Here is a 19,096-nt window from a genome sequence, read left to right as displayed (position 1 = left end):
TCCTTGTTCTCCACCACCCTCCCCTCCCTGCTCTTCCCCCTCATCTCCTTGTTCTCCCCCCACCCCTCCCCTCCCCCGCTCTCCCCCCCCTCATCTCCTTGTTCTCCCCCACCCTCCCCTCCCTGCTCTCCCCCCTCATATCCTTGTTCTCCCCCACCCTCCCCTCCCTGCTCTCCCTCCTCATCTCCTTGTTCTCCCCCACCCTCCCCTCCCTGCTCTCCCCAATCATCTTCTTGTTCTCCCCCTCCCTGCTCTCCCCCCCCTCATCTCCTTGTTCTCCCCCACACTCCCCTCCTGCTCTCTCCCCACCCTCCCCTCCCTGCTCTCCCCCACCCTCCCCTCCCTGCTCTCCCCTCCTCATCTCCTTGTTCTCCCCCACCCTCCCCTCCCTGCTCTCCCCCCCCTCATCTCCTTGTTCTCCCCCACCCTCCCCTCCCTGCTCTCCCCCCCTCATATCCTTGTTTTCCCCTCCCTGCTCCCCCCCCCTCATCTCCTTGTTCTCCACCACCCTCCCCTCCCTGCTCTTCCCCCTCATCTCCTTGTTCTCCCCCCACCCTCCCCTCCCCGCTCTCCCCCCCCCTCATCTCCTTGTTCTCCCCCCCACCCTCCCCTCCCTGCTCTCCCCCCTCATATCCTTGTTCTCCCCCCACCCTCCCCTCCCTGCTCTCCCCCCCCTCATCTCCTTGTTCTCCCCCACCCTCCCCTCCCTGCTCTCCCACCCCTCATCTCCTTGTTCTCCCCCCCTCAGTTCCGATGTCTCTCCAGCAGCGCAGCCGGAGTTGCCGCCACCGCCGGTTACACAGACGCCTGCATCAAACCCCGCCGAAGCGCCCCCCAGCTCCACAAGAGGTGACATATCGCACACGTCCCTGTCATTAATACTCACCCACCCACACTCGCCTACCTATAACCCACACTCACCCACCCACACCCTTTAACCCATTAAACACGTCCCTCTCATTAGGTGACTTTGCCCCTACGTGGGACTGTCCCTTTATCCCATTAAACACGTCCCCTGTCATTAGGTCACTTTGTCCCTACGTGGGACTGTCCCTTTAACCCATTAAACACACGTCCCTGTCATTAGGTCACTTTGCCCCTACGTGGGACTGACCCTTTAACCCATTACACACGTCCCTGTCATTAGGTCACTTTGCCCCTACGTGGGACTGTCCCCTTTATCCCATTAAACACGTCCCTGTCATTAGGTCACTTTGCCCCTACGTGGGACTGACCATTTAACCCATTAAACACGCCCCTGTCATTAGGTCACTTTGCCCCTACGTGGGACTGACCCTTTAACCCATTAAACACGCCCCTGTCATTAGGTCACTTTGCTCCTACGTTGAACTGACCCTTTAACCCATTAAACACGTCCCTGTCACTAGATCACTTTGCTCCTACGTGGGACTGACCCTTTAACCCATTAAACACGTCCCTGTCACTAGATCACTTTGCTCCTACGTGGGACTGACCCCTTTAACCCATTAAAACACGTCCCTGTCATTAGGTCACTTTGTCCCTACGTGGGACTGTCCCTTTAACCCATTAAACACGTCCCTGTCATTAGGTGACTTTGCCCTACGTGGGACTGACCCTTTAACCCATTAAACACGTCCCTGTCATTAGGTCACTTTGCTCCTACGTGGGACTGACCCTTTAACCCATTAAACACGTCCCTGTCATTAGGTCACTTTGCCCCTACGTGGGACTGACCCTATAACCCATTAAACACGTCCCTGTCATTAGGTCACTTTTCTCCTACGTTGAACTGACCCTTTAAACCCATTAAACACGTCCCTGTCACTAGATCACTTTGCTCCTACGTGGGACTGACCCTTTAACCCATTAAACACGTCCCTGTCACTAGATCACTTTGCTCCTACGTGGGACTGACCCTTTAACCCATTAAACACGTCCCTGTCATTAGGTCACTTTGTCCCTACGTGGGACTGTCCCTTTAACCCATTAAACACGTCCCTGTCATTAGGTCACTTTGCCCCTACGTGGGACTGACCCTTTAACCCATTAAACACGTCCCTGTCATTAGGTCACTTTGCTCCTACGTGGGACTGACCCTTTAACCCATTAAACACGTCCCTGTCATTAGGTCACTTTGCCCCTACGTGGGACTGACCCTATAACCCATTAAACACGTCCCTGCCATTAGGTCACTTTGCCCCTATGTGGGACTGTCCCTTTAACCCCATTAAACACGTCCCTGTCATTAGGTCACTTTTGCCCCTACGTGGGACTGACCCTTTAACCCATTAAACACGTCCCCTGTCATTAGGTCACTTTGCTCCTACGTGGGACTGACCCTTTAACCCATTAAAACACGTCCCTGTCATTAGGTCACTTTGCCCCTACGTGGGACTGACCCTATAACCCATTAAACACGTCCCTGTCATTAGGTCACTTTTCTCCTACGTTGAACTGACCCTTTAACCCATTAAACACGTCCTTGTCACTAGATCACTTTGCTCCTACGTGGGACTGACCCTTTAACCCATTAAACACGTCCCTGTCACTAGATCACTTTGCTCCTACGTGGGACTGACCCTTTAACCCATTAAACACGTCCCTGTCATTAGGTCACTTTGTCCCCTACGTGGGACTGTCCCCTTTAACCCATTAAACACGTCCCTGTCATTAGGTCACTTTGCCCCTACGTGGGACTGACCCTTTAACCCATTAACACACGTCCCTGTCATTAGGTCACTTTGCTCCTACGTGGGACTGACCCTTTTAACCCATTAAACACGTCCCTGTCCTTAGGTCACTTTGCCCCCTACGTGGGACTGACCCTATAACCCATTAAACACGTCCCTGTCATTAGGTCACTTTGCTCCTACGTGGGGACTGACCCTATAACCCATTAAACACGTCCCTGTCATTAGGTCACTTTGCCCCTATGTGGGGACTGACCCTATAACCCATTAAACACGTCCCTGTCATTAGGTCACTTTGCCCCTACGTGGGACTGGCCCTTTAACCCATTAAACACGTCCCTGTCACTAGGTCACTTTGCCCCCTACGTGGGACTGGCCCTTTAACCCATTAACCACGTCCCTGTCATTAGGTCACTTTGCTCCTACGTGGGACTGACCCTTTAACCCATTAAACACGTCCCTGTCATTAGGGCACTTTGCCCCTACGTGGGACTGTCCCTTTAACCCATTAAACACGTCCCTGTCATTAGGTCACTTTGCCCCTACGTGGGACTGTCCCTTTAACCCATTAACCACGTCCCTGTCATTAGGTCACTTTGCTCCTACGTGGGACTGACCCTTTAATCCATTAAACACGTCCCTGTCATTAGGTCACTTTGCCCCTACGTGGGACTGACCCTTTAACCCATTAAACACGTCCCTGTCATTAGGGCACTTTGCCCCTACGTGGGACTGTCCCTTTAACCCATTAAACACGTCCCTGTCATTAGGTCACTTTGCCCCTACGTGGGACTGTCCCTTTAACCCATTAACCACGTCCCTGTCATTAGGTGACTTTGCCCCCTACGTGGGACTGACCCCTTTAACCCATTAACCACGTCCCTGTCATTAGGTGACTTTGCCCCTACGTGGGACTGGACCCCTTTAACCCATTAAACACGTCCCTGTCATTAGGTCACTTTGCCCCTACGTGGGACTGACCCTTTAACCCATTAAACACGTCCCTGTCATTAGGTCACTTTGCCCCCTACGTGGGGACTGTCCCTTTAACCCATTAAACACGTCCCTGTCATTAGGTCACTTTGCCCCTACGTGGGACTGTCCCTTTAACCCATTAAACACGTCCCTGTCATTAGGTCACTTTGCCCCTACGTGGGACTGTCCCTTTAACCCATTAAACACGTCCCCTGTCATTAGGTCACTTTGCCCCTACGTGGGACTGTCCCTTTAATCCATTAACCACGCCCCTCTCATTAGGTCACTTTGCCCCTATGTGGGACTGTCCCTTTAACCCATTAAACACGTCCCTGTCATTAGGTCACTTTGCTCCTACTTGGGACTGACTCTTTAACCCATTAAACACGTCCCTGTCATTAGGTCACTTTGCTCCTACGTGGGACTGTCCCTTTAATCCATTAACCACGTCCCTGTCATTAGGTCACTTTGCCCCTACGTGGGACTGTCCCTTTAACCCATTAAACACGTCCCTGTCATTAGGTCACTTTGCCCCTACGTGGGACTGACCCTTTAACCCATTAAACACGTCCCTGTCATTAGGTCACTTTGCCCCTACGTGGGACTGACCCCTTTAATCCATTAAACATGTCCCTCTCATTAGGTCACTTTGCCCTACATGGGACTGACCCTTTAACCCATTAAACACGTCCCTGTCATTAGGTCACTTTGCCCCTACGTGGGACTGTCCCTTTAACCCATTAAACACGTCCCTGTCATTAGGTCACTTTGCCCCTACGTGGGACTGACCCTTTAACCCATTAAACACGTCCCTGTCATTAGGTCACTTTGCCCCTACGTGGGACTGTCCCTTTAACCCATTAAACACGTCCCCTGTCATTAGGTCACTTTGCCCCTACGTGGGACTGACCCTTTAACCCATTAAACACGTCCCTGTCATTAGGTCACTTTGCCCCTACGTGGGACTGTCCCTTTAACCCATTAAACACGTCCCTGTCCATTAGGTCACTTTGCCCCCTACATTGGCTGACCCTTTAACCCATTAAACACGTCCCTGTCATTAGGTCACTTTGCCCCTACGTGGGACTGACCCTTTAACCCATTAAACACGTCCCTGTCATTAGGTCACTTTGCCCATATGTGGGACTGACCCTTTAACCCATTAAACACGTCCCTGTCATTAGGTCACTTTGCCCCTATGTGGGACTGACCCTTTAACCCATTAAACACGCCCCTGTCATTAGGTCACTTTGTCCCTACGTGGGACTGTCCCTTTAACCCATTAAACACGCCCCTGTCATTAGGTCACTTTGCCCCTACGTGGGACTGACCCTTTAACCCATTAAACACGCCCCTGTATTTAGGTCACTTTGCCCCTACGTGGGACTGACCCTTTAACCCATTAAACACGTCCCTGTCATTAGGTCACTTTGCCCCCTACATTGGCTGACCCTTTAACCCATTAAACACGTCCTTGTCATTAGGTCACTTTGCTCCTACGTGGGACTGACCCTATAACCCATTAAACATGTCCCTGTCATTAGGTCACTTTGCCCCTACGTGGGACTAGCCCTTTAACCCATTAACCACGCCCCTCTCATTAGGTCACTTTGCCCCTACGTGGGACTTTCCCTTTAACCCATTAAACACGTCCCTGTCATTAGGTCACTTTGCCCCTACGTGGGACTGTCCCTTTAACCCATTAAACACGTCCCTGTCACTAGGTCACTTTGCCCCTCTGTGGGACTGGCCCTTTAACCCATTAACCACACCCCTGTCATTAGGTCACTTTGTCCCTACGTGGGACTGTCCCTTTAACCCATTAAACACGTCCCTGTCAGGTCACTTTGCTCCTACGTGGGACTGACCCTTTAACCCATTAAACACGTCCCTGTCAGGTCACTTTGCTCCTACGTGGGACTGACCCTATAACCCATTAAACACGCCCCTGTCATTAGGTCACTTTGCCCCTACGTGGGACTCCCTTTAATCCATTAAACACATCCCTCTCATTAGGTCACTTTGCCCCTACGTGGGACTGACCCTTTAACCCATTAAACACGTCCCTGTCATTAGGTCACTTTGCCCCTACGTGGGACTGACCCTTTAACCCATTAACCACGCCCCTGTCATTAGGTCACTTTGCCCCTACGTGGGACTGTCCCTTTAACCCATTAAACACGTCCTTGCATTAGGTCACTTTGCCCCTATGTGGGACTGTCCCTTTAACCAATTAAACACGTCCCTGTCACTAGGTCACTTTGCCCCTCCGTGGGACTGACCCTTTAACCCATTAAACACGTCCCTGTCATTAGGTCACTTTGCCCCTACATTGGCTGACCCTTTAACCCATTAAACACGTCCCTGTCACTAGGTCACTTTGCCCCTCTGTGGGACTGGCCCTTTAACCCATTAACCACACCCCTGTCATTAGGTCACTTTGTCCCTACGTGGGACTGTCCCTTTAACCCATTAAACACGTCCCTGTCAGGTCACTTTGCTCCTACGTGGGACTGACCCTTTAACCCATTAACCACGCCCCTGTCATTAGGTCACTTTGCCCCTACGTGGGACTCCCTTTAATCCATTAAACACATCCCTCTCATTAGGTCACTTTGCCCCTACGTGGGACTGACCCTTTAACCCATTAAACACGTCCCTGTCATTAGGTCACTTTGCCCCTACGTGGGACTGTCCCTTTAACCCATTAAACACGTCCTTGCATTAGGTCACTTTGCCCCTATGTGGGACTGTCCCTTTAACCAATTAAACACGTCCCTGTCACTAGGTCACTTTGCCCCTCCGTGGGACTGACCCTTTAACCCATTAAACACGTCCCTGTCATTAGGTCACTTTGCCCCTACGTGGGACTGTCCCTTTAACCCATTAAACACGTCCCTGTCATTAGGTCACTTTGCTCCTACGTGGGACTGACCCTTTAACCCATTAAACACGTCCCTGTCATTAGGTCACTTTGCCCCTACGTGGGACTGACCCTTTAACCCATTAACCACGCCCCTGTCATTAGGTCACTTTGCCCCTACATGGGACTGACTGACTCCTCCCACTCCCTCTTTTTCTCTCATGTTCCAGCCCCCCCCTCCAGCCGTCGCCGTGGTAAAGACCTGGGCACAGGCAAGCGTCACGCATGGAGCGCAAGGGGATGGTAAGCAGGGGGGGGGGGCGTCACGCATGGAGCGCAAGGGGATGGTAAGCAGGGGGGGGGAGCGTCACGCATGGAGCGCAAGGGGATGGTAAGCAGGGGGGAGCGTCACGCATGGAGCGCAAGGCGATGGTAAGCAGGGGGGGGAGCGTCACGCATGGTGCGCAAGGGGATGGTATGCGGGTGGGAGCGTCACGCATGGAGCGCAAGGGGATGGTAAGCAGTGGGGGGAGCGTCACGCATGGAGCGCAAGGGGATGGTAAGCAAGATGCAGCCGGGTTGGGGGGGGGGGGTTAGAGCAGCTTGGGTTTGGAGCAATGACGCTTGGAGGGTGCTGGGGGGGGCGGGGTAGAAGGCTTCGGTTTAGAGCACCGATGCTTGTTCGGGGGTGGAGGAGGGGCGGAAGGCTTGGGTTTGGAGAGCTGACGCTTGGGGAGGGGCGGAAGGCTTGGGTTTGGAGTGACGACGCTTGGGAAGGGGCGGAAGGCTTGGGTTTGGAGAGCTGACGCTTGGGGAGGGGCGGAAGGCTTGGGTTTGGAGTGACGACGCTTGGGGAGGGGCGGAAGGCTTGGGTTTGGGGAGGGGCGGAAGGCTTGGGGTTTGTACGACGACGCTTGGGGAGGGGCGGAAGGCTTGGGTTTGGAGAGCTGACGCTTGGGGAGGGGCGGAAGGCTTGGGTTTGGAGAGCTGACGCTTGGGGAGGGGCGGAAGGCTTGGGTTTGGAGTGACGACACTTGGGGAGGGGCGGAAGGCTTGGGTTAGGGGAGGGGCGGAAGGCTTGGGGTTTGTACGACGACGCTTGGGGAGGGGCGGAAGGCTTGGGTTTGGAGAGCTGACGCTTGGGGAGGGGCGGAAGGCTTGGGTTTGGAGTGCCCGACGCTTGGGATGGGGCGGAAGGCTTGGGTTTGGAGTGACGACGCTTGGGGAGGGGCGGAAGTCTTGGGTTTGGAGAGCTGACGCTTGGGAACGGGCGGAAGGGTTGGGTTTGGAGAGCTGACGCTTGGGAACGGGCGGAAGGGTTGGGTTTGGAGAGCTGACGCTTGGGAACGGGCGGAAGGCTTGGGTTTGGAGCGCTGACGCTTGGGATGGGGTGGAAGGCTTGGGTTTGGAATGACGACGCTTGGGGAGGGGCGGAAGGCTTGGGTTAGGGGAGGGGCGGAAGGCTTGGGGTTTGTACGACGACGCTTGGGGAGGGGCGGAAGGCTTGGGTTTGGGGAGGGGCGGAAGGCTTGGGGTTTGTACGACGACGCTTGGGGAGGGGCGGAAGGCTTGGGTTTGGGGAGGGGCGGAAGGCTTGGGGTTTGTACGACGACGCTTGGGGAGGGGCGGAAGGCTTGGGTTTGGGGAGGGGCGGAAGGCTTGGGGTTTGTACGACGACGCTTGGGGAGGGGCGGAAGGCTTGGGTTTGGGGAGGGGCGGAAGGCTTGGGGTTTGTACGACGACGCTTGGGGAGGGGCGGAAGGCTTGGGTTTGGGGAGGGGCGGAAGGCTTGGGGTTTGTACGACGACGCTTGGGGAGGGGCGGAAGGCTTGGGTTTGGGGAGGGGCGGAAGGCTTGGGGTTTGTACGACGACGCTTGGGGAGGGGCGGAAGGCTTGGGTTTGGGGAGGGGCGGAAGGCTTGGGTTTGGAGAGCTGACGCTTGGGGAGGGGCGGAAGGCTTGGAGCGCTGACGCTTGGGGAGGGGCGGAAGGCTTGGGTTTGGAGCGCTGACGCTTGGGGAGGGGCGGAAGGCTTGGAGCGCTGACGCTTGGGGAGGGGCGGAAGGCTTGGGTTTGGAGCGCTGACGCTTGGGGAGGGGCGGAAGGCTTGGGTTTGGAGCGCTGACGCATGGGGAGAGAGAGGCGGAAGGCTTGGGTTTGGAGAGCTGACGCTTGGAGAGGGGCGGAAGGCTTGGGTTTGGAGCGCTGACACTTGGGGAGGGGCGGAAGGCTTGGGTTTGCAGCGCTGACGCTTGGGGAGGGGCGGAAGGCTTGGGTTTGGAGAGCTGACGCTTGGGATGGGGCGGAAGGCTTGGGTTTGGAGAGCTGACGCTTGGGGAGGGGCGGAAGGCTTGGGTTTGGAGAGCTGACGCTTGGGGAGGGGCGGAAGGCTTGGGTTTGGAGTGCCCGACGCTTGGGATGGGGCGGAAGGCTTGGGTTTGGAGTGACGACGCTTGGGGAGGGGCGGAAGGCTTGGGTTTGGAGAGCTGATGCTTGGGGAGGGGCGGAAGGGTTGGGTTTGGAGAGCTGACGCATGGGGACGGGCGGAAGGCTTGGGTTTGGAGAGCTGACGCTTGGGGAGGGGCGGAAGGCTTGGGTTTGGAGAGCTGACGCTTGGGGAGGGGCGGAAGGCTTGGGTTTGGAGAGCTGACGCTTGGGGAGGGGCGGAAGGCTTGGGTTTGGAGAGCTGACGCTTGGGGAGGGGCGGAAGGCTTGGGTTTGGAGTGCCCGACGCTTGGGATGGGGCGGAAGGCTTGGGTTTGGAGTGACGACGCTTGGGGAGGGGCGGAAGGTTTGGGGAGGGGCGGAAGGCTTGGGTTTGGAGAGCTGACGCTTGGGGAGGGGCGGAAGGCTTGGGTTTGGAGAGCTGACGCTTGGGGAGGGGCGGAAGGGTTGGGTTTGGAGAGCTGACGCTTGGGAACGAGCGGAAGGGTTGGGTTTGGAGAGCTGACGCTTGGGAACGAGCGGAAGGGTTGGGTTTGGAGAGCTGACGCTTGGGAACGGGCGGAAGGCTTGGGTTTGGAGAGCTGACGCTTGGGATGGGGCGGAAGGCTTGGGGTTTGGAGTGACGACGCTTGGGGAGGGGCGGAAGGCTTGGGTTTGGGGAGGGGCGGAAGGCTTGGGGTTTGTACGACGACGCTTGGGGAGGGGCGGAAGGCTTGGGTTTGAGCGACGACGCTTGGGGAGGGGCGGAAGGCTTGGGTTTGAGCGACGACGCTTGGGGTTTGAGCGACGACGCTTGGGATTGAACGCTGACGCTTGGGGAGGGGCGGAAGGCTTGGGTTTGGAGCGCTGACGCTTGGGGTTTGAGCGACGACGCTTGGGGTTTGAGCGACGACGCTTGGGATTGAACGCTGACGCTTGGGGAGGGGCGGAAGGCTTGGGTTTGGAGAGCTGACGCTTGGGATTTGAGCGACGACGCTTCGGGAGAGGGGGCGGAAGGCTTGGGGTTTGTGCGACGACGCTTGGGATTGGAGAGCTGACGATTCGGGAGCGGGGGCGGAAGGCTTGGGGTTTGTGCGACGACGCTTGGGATTGGAGAGCTGACGATTCGGGAGAGGGGGCGGAAGGCTTGGGTTTGGAGAGCTGACGCTTGGTGGCTAAGTCATACTAATCCCCCTCCCCCACAGGTGGAAAGGCATCAAGCCAACTGTCGCCATTCTCTCGCGAGGAATTTCCAACCCTGCAGGCGGCTGGGGACCAGGACAAGAGTGGGCACGACCCGGCCGCCTCCGCTGTGTCGTATGGGCCCGGACCAAGCCTCCGCCCGCAGAGTAAGCCCCTATATACATACTGTGCCCCCTATATACATGCCATACTGTGCCCCCATATATACATGTCATAATGTGCCCTCCTATATACATGTCATACTGTGCCCTGTGTGTGCTTGTCGCCCGCGCGCTGGGTGTGCTTGTCGCCCGCGCGCTGGGTGTGCTTGTCGCCCGCGCGCTGGGTGTGCTTGTCGCCCGCGCTGGGTGTGCTTGTCGCCCGCGCGCTGGGTGTGCTTGTCGCCCGCGCGCTGGGTGTGCTTGTCGCCCGCGCGCTGGGTGCCTGTCGCCCGCGCGCTGGGTGCCTGTCGCCCGCGCGCTGGGTGCCTGTCGCCCGCGCGCTGGGTGCCTGTCGCCCGCGCGCTGGGTGCCTGTCGCCCGCGCGCTGGGTGCCTGTCGCCCGCGCGCTGGGTGCCTGTCGCCCGCGCGCTGGGTGCCTGTCGCCCGCGCGCTGGGTGCCTGTCGCCCGCGCGCTGGGTGCCTGTCGCCCGCGCGCTGGGTGCCTGTCGCCCGCGCGCTGGGTGCCTGTCGCCCGCGCGCTGGGTGCCTGTCGCCCGCGTGGGCCGTGTGCAGGCCTGTGTGTGACGCGGGGGCCTGTGTGTGACGCGGGGGCCTGTGTAACGCGGGGGCCTGCGTGTGTTGGGCGCGCGGGGGGCCTGCGTGTGTTGGGCGCGCGGGGGCCTGCGTGTGTTGGGCGCGCGGGGGGCCTGCGTGTGTTGGGCGCGCGGGGGGCCTGCGTGTGTTGGGCGCGCCTCTGGGGTGGGATCCTGAGTGATATATTGTATTTATACAGCGCCTCTCTATTACAGTTATACAGCGTGCAGCCGCCTCTGGGGTGTGAGCCTGAGTGATATATTGTATTTATACAGCGCCTCTCTATTACAGTTATACAGCGTGCAGCCGCCTCTGGGGTGTGAGCCTGAGTGATATATTGTATTTATACAGCGCCTCTCTATTACAGTTATACAGCGTGCAGCCGCCTCTGGGGTGTGATCCTGAGTGATATATTGTATTTATACAGCGCCTCTCTATTACAGTTATACAGCGTGCAGCCGCCTCTGGGGTGTGATCCTGAGTGATATATTGTATTTATACAGCACCTCTCTATTACAGTTATACAGCGTGCAGCCACCTCTGGGGTGGGATCCTGAGTGATATATTGTATTTATACAGCGCCTCTCTATTACAGTTATACAGCGTGCAGCCACCTCTGGGGTGTGATCCTGAGTGATATATTGTATTTATACAGCGCCTCTCTATTACAGTTATACAGCGTGCAGCCGCCTCTGGGGTGTGAGCCTGAGTGATATATTGTATTTATACAGCACCTCTCTATTACAGTTATACAGCGTGCAGCCACCTCTGGCGTGGGATCCTGAGTGATATATTGTATTTATACAGCGCCTCTCTATTACAGTTATACAGCGTGCAGCCACCTCTGGGGTGGGATCCTGAGTTGTTAGATCTCTACAGATCATGTCATCTTCTAGGGCAAGCAAAACACAACTCCCGGGAACAAATGTAACGCAACGGATATGGGATTCTTTCAAATAGTATGGCAGACGGGTTCCGGAGCTGTAAGAATTCAAGGAGACTGGTTGTTGAATTCTCACAACTGACTTTAATGGTTCACGAAGCAGGTTTTATACATAAGGCAGGGACAAAAATACAGTTGTCATCTGTTACAAATATGGGTACACATCTAAATTTACATGTAACCTTCACATAATGCCTTTTCTGTAGATCTTAAAACATTTAACTGCTTAGCAAGAGATATATACAATGGTGACTTATAGGCAATCCTGTCCTTTTTAACAGCATATGACAGATTCAACAACAGCTGCTTTCAAAGCTACTCACAATAGTCTCCGAGAAAGATAGCAATGCCAGCGTATACTGTTTAACCTTATCAATTCCAGAGCTGACATAAGACAGTTTTAACCTTACATGCCATCCTTTTGTTCTGAAAGAACAAACCAATTGACCAATCCCATTTATTCTTCTGCGGGGGCCTGCGTGTGTTGGGCGCGCGGGGGCCTGCGTGTGTTGGGCGCGCGGGGGCCTGCGTGTGTTGGGCGCGCGGGGGCCTGCGTGTGTTGGGCGCGCGGGGGCCTGCGTGTGTTGGGCGCGCGAGGGCCTGCGTGTGTTGGGCGCTCGGGGGCCTGCGTGTGTTGGGCGCTCGGGGGCCTGCGTGTGTTGGGCGCTCGGGGGCCTGCGTGTGTTGGGCGCGCGGGGGCCTGCGTGTGTTGGGCGCGCGGGGGCCTGCGTGTGTTGGGCGCGCGGGGGCCTGCGTGTGTTGGGCGCGCGGGGGCCTGCGTGTGTTGGGCGCGCGGGGGCCTGCGTGTGTTGGGCGCGCGGGGGCCTGCGTGTGTTGGGCGCGCGGGGGCCTGCGTGTGTTGGGCGCGCGGGGGCCTGCGTGTGTTGGGCGCGCGGGGGCCTGCGTGTGTTGGGCGCGCGGGGGCCTGCGTGTGTTGGGCGCGCGGGGGCCTGCGTGTGTTGGGCGCGCGGGGGCCTGCGTGTGTTGGGCGCGCGGGGGCCTGCGTGTGTTGGGCGCGCGGGGGCCTGCGTGTGTTGGGCGCGCGGGGGCCTGCGTGTGTTGGGCGCGCGGGGGCCTGCGTGTGTTCGGCGCGCGGGGGGCCTGCGTGTGTTGGGCGCGCGGGGGGGCTGCGTGTGTTGGGCGCGCGGGGGGCCTGCGTGTGTTGGGCGCGCGGGGGGCCTGCGTGTGTTGGGCGCGCGGGGGGCCTGCGTGTGGGCACGGGCCTGTAGCGCCTGTGTGTTTGTAGGAATGCTCATAGTACATTTTCTCCCCTCTCAGACGTGACGAACTGGAGGGACGGGGGTGGGAGGGGGCTGGCTCCGGGCTCCCTGGATGGTGAGAGTCGTGAGCCCCCCTCGGACGCGGTGCCCCCCGGCTGTGAGGCGGCCCCCCGGCCTGGCCTGCTTATGCAGCCACCGGGACCCCAGCAGTTTCCTCCGTTCAGGGGCATGCTGGCACCGTTCGTGAGTGACATGGCCGGACTTAATCTGTCTCCTTCCTCCTGACCTCGCCCTGTTTCCCCTACCCCGACCTCGCCCTGTTTCCCCGACCCAGACCTGTTTCCCCGACCCGACCTCGCCCTGTTTCCCCGACCCCGACATCGCCCTGTTTCCCCGACCTCGCTTTGTTTCCTGCCCCTGACCCCGACCTCGCTCTGTTTCCTGCCCCTGACCCCGACCTCGCTCTGTTTCCTGCCCCTGACCCCGACCTCGCTCTGTGGCCCCCGCCCCCGACCTCGCTCTGTTGCCCCCGCCCCCGACCTCGCTCTGTTGCCCCCGCCCCCGACCTCGCTCTGTTGCCCCCGCCCCCGACCTCGCTCTGTTTCCCCCGCCTCCGACCTCGCTTTGTTTTCCCCCCCCCCCCCTCCTCTTGGCGTTCTTGTCCCGCTCTTCTGTCCTTTTCAGTATATCTTGCGTTTTTTACTTATTTCCTTCTCTCCCTTAATTCCAGATGTACCCCCCATACCTGCCGTTCCCTCCTCCCTATGGGCCGCAGGGGCCCTTCCGCTTCCACGGGCCGGACACCCACAGGTAACACGATTATACCGCGTGCAGCCACCTCTGGGGTGTGATCCTGAGTGATATATTGTATTTATACAGCACCTCGCTATTACAGTTATACAGCGTGCAGCCACCTCTGGGGTGTGATCCTGAGTGATATATTGTATTTATACAGCACCTCTCTATTACAGTTATACAGCGTGCAGCCACCTCTGGGGTGTGATCCTGAGTGATATATTGTATTTATACAGAGCCTCCCTATTACAGTTATACAGCGTGCAGCCGCCTCTGGGGTGTGATCCTGAGTGATATATTGTATTTATACAGCTCCTCTCTATTACAGTTATACAGCGTGCAGCCACCTCTGGGGTGTGATCCTGAGTGATATATTGTATTTATACAGAGCCTCCCTATTACAGTTATACAGCGTGCAGCCGCCTCTGGGGTGTGATCCTAAGTTATATATTGTATTTATACAGCTCCTCTCTATTACAGTTATACAGCGTGCAGCCACCTCTGGGGGTGTGATCCTGAGTGATATATTGTATTTATACAGCACCTCTCTATTACAGTTATACAGCGTGCAGCCACCTCTGGGGTGGGATCCTGAGTAATATATTGTATTTATACAGCACCTCTCTATTACAGTTATACAGCGTGCAGCCACCTCTGGGGTGTGATCCTGAGTGATATATTGTATTTATACAGCACCTCTCTATTACAGTTATACAGCGTGCAGCCACCTCTGGGGTGGGATCCTGAGTAATATATTGTATTTATACAGCGCCTCTCTATTACAGTTATACAGCGTGCAGCCAGCTCTGGGGTGTGATCCTGAGTGATATATTGTATTTATACAGCGCCACTCTATTACAGTTACACAGCGTGCAGCCACCTCTGGGGTGTGATCCTGAGTGATATATTGTATTTATACAGCTCCTCTCTATTACAGTTATACAGCGTGCAGCCACCTCTGGGGTGTGATCCTCAGTGATATATTGTATTTATACAGCGCCTCTCTATTACAGTTATACAGCGTGCAGCCACCTCTGGGGTGTGATCCTCAGTGATATATTGTATTTATACAGTGCCTCTCTATTACAGTTATACAGCGTGCAGCCACCTCTGGGGTGTGATATATTGTATTTATACAGCGCCTCTCTATTACAGTTATACAGCGTGCAGCCACCTCTGGGGTGTGATATATTGTATTTATACAGCGCCTCTCTATTACAGTTATACAGTGTGCAGCCACCTCTGGGGTGTGATCCTGAGTGATATATTGTATTTATACAGCACCTCTCTATTACAGTTATACAGCGTGCAGCCACCTCTGGGGTGTGATCCTGAGTGATATATTGTATTTATACAGCACCTCTCTATTACAGTTATACAGCGTGCAGCCACCTCTGGGGTGGGATCCTGAGTAATATATTGTATTTATACAGCACCTCTCTATTACAGTTACACAGTGTGCAGCCACCTCTGGGAATGTGATCCTGAGTGATATATTGTATTTATACAGCGCCTCTCTATTACAGTTATACAGCGTGCAGCCAGCTCTGGGGTGTGATCCTGAGTGATATATTGTATTTATACAGCACCTCTCTATTACAGTTATACAGCGTGCAGCCACCTCTGGGGTGGGATCCTGAGTAATATATTGTATTTATACAGCGCCTCTCTATTACAGTTATACAGCGTGCAGCCACCTCTGGGGTGTGATCCTGAGTGATATATTGTATTTATACAGCGCCTCTCTATTACAGTTATACAGCGTGCAGCCACCTCTGGGGTGGGATCCTGAGTGATATATTGTATTTATACAGCGCCTCTCTATTACAGTTATACAGCGTGCAGCCACCTCTGGGGTGTGATCCTGAGTGATATATTGTATTTATACAGCTCCTCTCTATTACAGTTATACAGCGTGCAGCCACCTCTGGGGTGTGATCCTGAGTGATATATTGTATTTATACAGCGCCTCTCTATTACAGTTACACAGCGTGCAGCCACCTCTGGGGTGGGATCCTGAGTGATATATTGTATTTATACAGCGCCTCTCTATTACAGTTATACAGCGTGCAGCCAGCTCTGGGGTGTGATCCTGAGTGATATATTGTATTTATACAGCGCCTCTCTATTACAGTTATACAGCGTGCAGCCACCTCTGGGGTGTGATCCTGAGTGATATATTGTATTTATACAGCGCCTCTCTATTACAGTTACACAGCGTGCAGCCACCTCTGGGGTGGGATCCTGAGTGATATATTGTATTTATACAGCGCCTCTCTATTACAGTTATACAGCGTGCAGCCACCTCTGGGGTGTGATCCTGAGTGATATATTGTATTTATACAGCGTCTCTCTATTACAGTTACACAGCGTGCAGCCACCTCTGGGGTGGGATCCTGAGTGATATATTGTATTTATACAGCGCCTCTCTATTACAGTTACACAGCGTGCAGCCACCTCTGGGGTGTGATCCTGAGTGATATACTGTAGTTATACAGCGCCTCTCTATTACAGTTATACAGCGTGCAGCCACCTCTGGGGTGTGATCCTGAGTGATATATTGTATTTATACAGCGCCTCTCTATTACAGTTATACAGCGTGCAGCCACCTCTGGGGTGTGATCCTGAGTGATATGCTGTATTTATACAGCGCCTCTCTATTACAGTTATACAGCGTGCAGCCACCTCTGGGGTGTGATCCTGAGTGATATATTGTATTTATACAGCGCCTCTCTATTACAGTTACACAGCGTGCAGCCACCTCTGGGGTGTGATCCTGAGTGATATATTGTATTTATACAGCGCCTCTCTATTACAGTTACACAGCGTGCAGCCACCTCTGGGGTGTGATCCTGAGTTGATTTCTCTGTATTTAGGTTTCCTCGGCTGGCAGCCCCCCGCCTCCCCCACACTGCGCCCCGGATGTTGGATCCAGTCAGCCGCCCCTCCATACTGAAGCAGGACTACTTAAAGGAGTTTGATGAGTTGGATCAGGAGGCAGATGATGGCTGGGCAGGTGAGGACCCTACTGTGTCACTGTGTCACCCTGCGGGGGGAGGGACAGACTCATAGCTCCCTTCTGTCTGTGTCACTGTGTCACCCTGCGGGGGGAGGGACAGACTCATAGCTCCCTTCTGTCTGTGTCACTGTGTCACCCTGCGGGGGGAGGGACAGACTCATAGCTCCCTTCTGTCTGTGTCACTGTGTCACCCTGCGGGGGGAGGGACAGACTCATAGCTCCCTTCTGTCTGTGTCACTGTGTCACCCTGCGGGGGAGGGACAGGCTCATAGCTCCCTTCTGTCTGTGTCACTGTGTCACCCTGCGGGGGGAGGGGCAGACTCATAGCTCCCTTCTGTCTGTGTCACTGTGTCACCCTGCGGGGGGAGGGACAGACTCATAGCTCCCTTCTGTCTGTGTCACTGTGTCACCCTGCGGGGGGAGGGGCAGACTCATAGCTCCCTTCTGTCTGTGTCACTGTGTCACCCTGCGGGGGGAGGGACAGGCTCATAGCTCCCTTCTGTCTGTGTCACTGTGTCACCCTGCGGGGGGAGGGACAGACTCATAGCTCCCTTCTGTCTGTGTCACTGTCACCCTGCAGGGGGAGGGACAGGCTCATAGCTCCCTTCTGTCTGTGTCACTGTGTCACCCTGCGGGGGGAGGGACAGACTCATAGCTCCCTTCTGTCTGTGTCACTGTGTCACCCTGCGGGGGGAGGGACAGTCTCATAGCTCCCTTCTGTCTGTGTCACTGTGTCACCCTGCGGGGGGAGGGACAGTCTCATAGCTCCCTTCTGTCTGTGTCACTGTGTCACCCTGCGGGGGGAGGGACAGACTCATAGCTCCCTTCTGTCTGTGTCACTGTGTCACCCTGCGGGGGGAGGGACAGTCTCATAGCTCCCTTCTGTCTGTGTCGCTGTGTCACCCTGCGGGGGAGGGGACAGACTCATAACTCCCTTCTGTCTGTGTCACTGTGTCACCCTGCGGGGGGAGGGACAGACTCATAGTTCCCTTCTGTCTGTGTCACCCTGCGGGGGAGGGACAGACTCATAGCTCCCTTCTGTCTGTGTCACTGTGTCACCCTGCGGGGGGAGGGACAGACTCATAGCTCCCTTCTGTCTGTGTCACTGTGTCACCCTGCGGGGGGAGGGACAGACTCATAGCTCCCCTCTGTCTGTGTCACCCTGCGGGGGGAGGACAGACTCATAGCTCCCTTCTGTCTGTGTCACTGTGTCACCCTGCGGGGGAGGACAGACTCATAGCTCCCTTCTGTCTGTGTCACTGTGTCACCCTGCGGGGGGAGGGACAGACTCATAGCTCCCTTCTGTCTGTGTCACTGTGTCACCCTGCGGGGGGAGGGACAGACTCATAGCTCCCTTCTGTCTGTGTCACTGTGTCACCCTGCGGGGGGAGGGACAGACTCATAGCTCCCTTCTGTCTGTGTCACTTCTGTCTGTGTCACTGTGTCACCCTGCGGGGGGAGGGACAGACTCATAGCTCCCTTCTGTCTGTGTCACTGTGTCACCCTGCGGGGGGGAGGGACAGACTCATAGCTCCCTTCTGTCTGTGTCACTGTGTCACCCTGCGCGGGGGGAGGGACAGATTCATAGCTCCCTTCTGTCTGTGTCACTGTGTCACCCTGCGGGGGGAGGGACAGACTCATAGCTCCCTTCTGTCTGTGTCACTGTGTCACCCTGCGGGGGGGAGGACAGACTCATAGCTCCTTCTGTCTGTGTCACTGTGTCACCCTGCGGGGGGAGGGACAGTCTCATAGCTCCCTTCTGTCTTTGTCACCCTGCTGGCGAGGGCAGGCTCATAGCTCTCTCCTCACGGTGTCAATGTGTCACCCTTGTTTCTAGGGCCACACGAGGAAGTGGATTACACGGAGAAGCTGCAATTCAGCGATGATGAGGACGGGAAAGACACCGATAACGAGGAGAACAGGTGAAATGAACGAGACCCCCGCCTGGCCCTCCTCTTCCCATCCCCCCTCTCCCCTCTCACCTCTCTCCCATAATCTTCCTCTCTCCTCAGGGAGAAGTCTGCCCCCAGCGGTGATCTTCCCGTCCCCGCGCCTCCGGGAGCCGCGGATCCCTCCGATGTCAGGAAGGCGCCCCCCTCCGAGGAGAAGCCCCCGCCTACCAAGGCGGCTTGGACTGAGGGGCCCCGGGCCCCTGCACCAGTGCAAGCCCCGGCTGCCCCCCCTCCTCACAGGCCTCAGCCTGCCCACCGCGGGCAGCAGCCAGAACACAAGGTGAGAGGGAGGCTGG

General features: G+C 56.2%; 1 protein-coding gene across 1 annotated transcript in view; it reads left to right on the top strand.

Moving 5' to 3' along the window:
• Window positions 1-743: 743 nt before the first annotated feature.
• PRRC2A (proline rich coiled-coil 2A) overlaps window positions 744-19,096 on the top strand; it is a gene marked incomplete at its 5' end in the record, with an annotated part of 60,416 nt that continues 42,063 nt past the window's right edge. The window contains 9 exon segments of the mRNA XM_075585062.1: window positions 744-824; window positions 826-849; window positions 6,741-6,813; window positions 10,140-10,283; window positions 13,093-13,277; window positions 13,765-13,844; window positions 16,706-16,845; window positions 18,686-18,770; window positions 18,861-19,080. Of these exon segments, the coding sequence (XP_075441177.1) occupies window positions 744-824; window positions 826-849; window positions 6,741-6,813; window positions 10,140-10,283; window positions 13,093-13,277; window positions 13,765-13,844; window positions 16,706-16,845; window positions 18,686-18,770; window positions 18,861-19,080 (1,032 nt within the window).

The sequence above is a fragment of the Ascaphus truei genome, unplaced genomic scaffold (assembly GCF_040206685.1).
Source record: "Ascaphus truei isolate aAscTru1 unplaced genomic scaffold, aAscTru1.hap1 HAP1_SCAFFOLD_893, whole genome shotgun sequence".
NCBI classification, from domain to species: Eukaryota; Metazoa; Chordata; class Amphibia; order Anura; family Ascaphidae; genus Ascaphus; species Ascaphus truei.
This window is presented reverse-complemented; position numbering and strand designations above follow the sequence as displayed.